Below are 4530 nucleotides of genomic sequence, written 5' to 3'. Positions count from 1 at the left end.
AGCCTCGCGCCCCGCGCCGGGTGCCGGCGCGCCCCGCGGCGAGCCGGCGGGCAGCGGGAGGCGGCGCTGGCATTATTGCTATGGCGGGCGGGAGCGGCGCGACCCCCCCGGCGGCGCTCAGATCACAGTCTCGAAGAGCGTCGCCTTCTCCTTGGGCGGCTCCGGCGCCAGGAGCTTCGCTTCGGCCTCGGGCGTCAGGTACTCCAGGTGGTGGTGGCCCCAGATCGGCGTGGTCAGGAGCTGCCAGCGCTGCGGCGTTGGGGAGAGGGCGTCAGCGCCCGCCGGCAGCCCCCGGGCGCGGGGACGGGGACGGGGACGGGGAGGGCGGGCGCCGCGGCCCGGCTCACCTCGCGCAGGGAGCCTTTGCAGCGCAGGAGCTTGTAGAGGACGGTGCAGGGGATGCAGAGCATGGAGGAGAGCGCCAGCACCCAGCCGATGGCGTCGCCCCACCACGGATACACGTACGTCTTGTTGTACGTCAGCGGCTTGTAGTTCACCACGTGGAACACGAAGATGCCCTGCGCCGGCAGCGGCGGTGAGCGCCCGTCGCCTCGTCGCGCCCCCACGCGCATGGCCTCCCCTAGACCCTGACACATGCAGCTCCCCACGGTCCCAACATGCAGGTGGCTCTCCTAGACCCCAACATGTGGCTCCTCGGGCCCCAAACACACGTGTGGCTCCCCCAGACCCAAACCATATGGCTCCCCAGGGCCCCAACGTGCAAGTGGCTACCCGTGGTCCTAGCATGTGTCTCCCCCCGTGAACCTGACACGCACATGACTCCTACAGGGTCCTGATACTCTGGAGTCCCAACACGGGCTCCTGCAGACCCTAAAACCCCACGCCCCAAGGGTGACTCCCCCAGGCCTGGTCGCCCCCCCAGGCCCCTAACACATGTCCAACATGCGGCTCCCCTGGGCCCCAACACGTGCATGGCTCCAGCAGGGTCCCAACACACATGTGGATCCCCTGGACCTCTGACGTGGGCAGCTCCTTGGGCCCCAAACACACATGTGGCTCCCCTAGACCTCAACATGCGTGGCTCTTCAGAGTCCCAACACGCATGTGGCTTCCCATGGCCTCAACACGCACACGGCTCTCCACGGCCCAGACGTGCACGTGATTCCCTAGGGTCCCCATAGACACGTTAGTCCCTGGGGTACCACCATGCACATGACCCTCATGGTGCCGAAACACGTGTCAGGTGCCCTCACTAGTGTCCAGATACACATATGGCTCTCCAGGGTCCCCGCAGACCTCGACGCACACACGGCTTCTCCAGGATCTCACAACACGTCCCCCCCTAGTCCCGCCACACGGCTCCCTGCAGCCCCGACAGCGCGTGGCTCCCCGTGGCGCCCCACGCCGTGGCCTGTCATGCCCCAAGTGGCCGCCTGGGGGAGCCCGCTGCCCACGGAGCCACGGCGGCGGCCGGCGTGCACACGCGCGCGCGCACACGCGTGTCGGCGCGGGAGGGCCCCTGCTCACCACGCAGACCAGCGGCGTCACCACGGCCCAGCACCACTTCATGAAGGGCAGGGGCCGGTAGCCGATCATGCGGGCCACGTCGTCCATGAAGCGGTCAGCGCCTGCAGGCAGAGGGCCATCAGCAGGGTCCTGCGGGGTGCCCGTGTCTCCTCCCCACCCCCGGCGGCGGCGGCCTCACCGTAGACCCAGGCGATGACGACGCACTCCCAGAAGGCCTGCCACAGCAGCGTGATCCCGCTGGCCGAGTAGTTGTCGAAGAGCTGGAACACGTACATGCCACCCTGCGGGATGGCACCACACGTCGGTGGGGCTGCTGCTGCGCCCCACGCGGCGTGGGCGACCCGTGGGACATGGGCGACCCGCGCGGCACGGGCGCCCCGCGAAGCAGGGCCGACCCACCCGGCACGGGCGACCCGTGGCCGCCCCACGGCAGCCCTGGGGAGCTGCCACCCCTGGCGGGGGACGCGAGAGGGGACAGCTCAGGGCCGGTCGGGCCGCGTCCCCGGCGCGTCCCTCACCTGCGTCACCATGGAGAGGTCGATGAGGCAGCACACGAGGCAGCAGAGCGCGGCGGTGAGCTCCCGGCGCAGCGAGCCGGCCCCCGGCTGGGGGAAGAGGTCCAGGATGCCCGTGATGAAGCCCTCCACGCCGACAAACTGCAACAGAGAGCGGGGCTCGGCGGGGGTCCGTGCCGCCCCGGCCCCGGCCCCCTCCCCAGTGCCCTACCTGGCTGTCAAGTCCCAGCACGAGGAGCATGAAGAAGAAGAGCGTGGCCCAGAGCGGGGACAAGGGCATCAGCGTCACGGCTTTGGGGTAGGCAATGAAGGCCAGCCCCGGGCCTGCGGGGAGAGCGGGCTCAGCGGCGCCGGCGGGGGCACCCGTGGGGCCCGGCGCCTCGCCGGCCGGCACTCACCAGACTCGGCCACCTTGGAGATATCCACGCCTTGCTCCGAGGCCATGAAGCCCAGCACGGAGAAGACGACAAAGCCGGCAAAGAAGCTGGTGGAGCTGTTGATCACGGCCAGGATGTAAGCATCCCTGCGGGCAGGAGCGAGTCAGCGGGGCGCCGGGAATACCGGGACCACCGGGGCGGAGGCTGGCACGGGGCAGCGGGGCCCAACCTGTAGCAGTTGTTGTGGAAGCGGTTGTAGCTGCCCAGCGCGGTCAGGGCGCCCAGCCCGATGGCGTAGGAGAAGAAGATCTGGGTGCCAGCGTCGATCCAGACCTGGGGCGCAAGGGAGGGTGTGGGAGAGGGTGCTGGGGCCGGCGCGGGAGGCACAGCGCCCACGTCCCCTCCTGCCCTCACCTGCGCCTCGGCCAGCTTGGACCAGTCGGGTTTCAGGTAGTAGACGATGCCGCCCAGCGCCCCGGGCAGCGTCACGCCGTGGACCAGCAGCAGGATGAGGACCACGTAAGGGAAGAGCGCCGTGAAGTAGACGATCTGCGGAGGGGCGGGCGCCGCTGAGACCCCCTGGGGCCGAGGCGCTGACGTCCCAGCGGGGCCACGGCTCGCGGATGGCCAGGACTGCTGGTGGCGCCTCCTCGGCAGACGTGGGGCCAGAGGTCCCGCACCCGCCGCGGTGGCTGGGAGCCCCGTGGGGTGCTCTCGCGCTGGCAGCCCCGACGTGCCCCATTCATTCCCAGACGCACTACTGACGCTGGGCACGCCGCGGGCAAGGAGAGACGCGTCTCGCCTGCGTTACCTTCCCGGTGGACTTGACGCCCTTCCAGATGCAGAAGTAGACGACGACCCAGGTGGTGACCAAGCAGAGGATCATCTGCCAGTTCATCTCTCCCGGCTCGCTGAGGTCCCCTGAGAGCCGCAGCACTTTGTTCCTGGCGGTGGGCAGAGCGGGGCGGTGCTTAGCGCCGGGCAGCCCCACGGCTCCCCGCGCGGCCTCCGTGCAGCCCCACACTCACTCCCAGAACTCAATGACGGGCGAGCGCTTGCTGGCCAGGTCGGCGCAGCTGACGTTGAAGGCGCTGGCGTTGGCGCTGGCGTTGTGGCACAGCTCCAGGTGGAAGAGCTCGGCGCACTGCTCCGTGTTCCACGCGTGGCCGCACGTGGCCCAGGGCAGCGTGTCCGTCAGCGAGTGCACCAGGTAGAAGAGCCCCCACACCAAGATCATGACGTAGTAGGAGTTGCAGAAGAAGACAATCACCATGGAGGCCAAGCCCAGACCTGGGGCACGGGGAGAGCAGAGCTTGGAGCGGGGCCCAGCCCGCCCGCAGCGAGCCGGCAGCCTGCGGCGGGATGCGGGGAGCCGCCGGCGACAGGCAGGACACGGGGAGCCGGCAAGCTGCGGCAGGATGTGGGGAAGCGGTGGGAAGGAGGTGGGACCCATGATGGGGCCGGGGCGGCACGTGGGAAAGGACGACACGGGGGTCCCCGCAGGCGCTGGGATGGGCACCGGTAGGACGCAGGGAGCAGGTGGGGATGAGGCAGGGCGCGGGGAGCCGGCAGAGCACCGAGCGGGCACAGGCAGCGCGGGCCGCCGGCGGCCGGGGCAGGGCACGCAGGCGAGGCGCCGGCGGGGAGCTGCCGGGCAGGGGCGGAGGTAGGAGCTGGCGGGGCATGGGCAGGGTGCTGGGAGCCAGCAGGATGCGAGCAAGGTGCAGGGAGCCGGGAGGGCGTGGGCAGAGCGCTCCAGCCCTGGGCAGAGTGCAGGCGGCCATGGGCAGGGAGCTGCCAGCATCGTGCCGGGAGCCCCAGGCAGGGTGCAGGGTGCCGGCAGCCGCAGGCAGGGAGCCAGCAGCAGTGGACAGGGCGCTGCCAGCCCCGGACCGGGTGCAGGGTGCTGCCTGCACTGGACACGGTACAAGGAGCCCCGAGCAGGGCACAAGGTGCTGCCAGCCCCAGGCAGGGTGCAGGGAGCCCCACACAGGGTGCATGGTGCTGCTGGACTCAGGCAAGGAGCCCCAGGCAGGGTGCTTGGTGCTGCCAGCCCCAGGCAGGGTGCAGGGAGCGCCAGGCAAGGTGCACAGTGCTGCCAGCCCCAGGCAGGGTGCAGGGAGCCCCAGGCAGGGTGCTCGGCGCTGCCA

General features: G+C 70.5%; 1 protein-coding gene across 1 annotated transcript; it reads right to left on the bottom strand.

The window, feature by feature from the left end:
* Positions 1-6: 6 nt before the first annotated feature.
* Positions 7-3848, bottom strand: SLC6A8 (solute carrier family 6 member 8). Its single transcript, XM_085309776.1, has 11 exons — positions 3409-3848; positions 3192-3324; positions 2795-2929; positions 2610-2713; positions 2402-2526; positions 2215-2327; positions 2007-2144; positions 1667-1769; positions 1489-1589; positions 348-518; positions 7-249 (listed from the first exon to the last, which is right to left on the bottom strand). Exons 1-11 carry the CDS (start codon positions 3831-3833, stop codon positions 118-120), a joined length of 1680 nt encoding a protein of 559 aa, XP_085165902.1. The 5' UTR covers positions 3834-3848; the 3' UTR covers positions 7-117.
* Positions 3849-4530: the final 682 nt, after the last annotated feature.

The sequence above is a fragment of the Rhea americana genome, unplaced genomic scaffold (assembly GCF_003343005.1).
Source record: "Rhea americana isolate MKP2758 unplaced genomic scaffold, rheAme1 scaffold_303, whole genome shotgun sequence".
Taxonomy (NCBI): Eukaryota; Metazoa; Chordata; class Aves; order Rheiformes; family Rheidae; genus Rhea; species Rhea americana.
This window is presented reverse-complemented; position numbering and strand designations above follow the sequence as displayed.

Bases quoted from the DNA above. Each gene is read 5' to 3' on its own strand.
- SLC6A8 (XM_085309776.1), bottom strand. From the start codon at position 3,833: ATGGGTCCCACCTCCTTCCCACCGCTTCCCCACATCCTGCCGCAGCTT. The intron at 2,930-3,191 runs GTAACGCAGGCG...GCCCCTCCGCAG, and splicing joins GCGTCAAGTCCACCGGGAAG to ATCGTCTACTTCACGGCGCT. The intron at 250-347 runs GTGAGCCGGGCC...CCAACGCCGCAG, and splicing joins GCAAAGGCTCCCTGCGCGAG to CGCTGGCAGCTCCTGACCAC.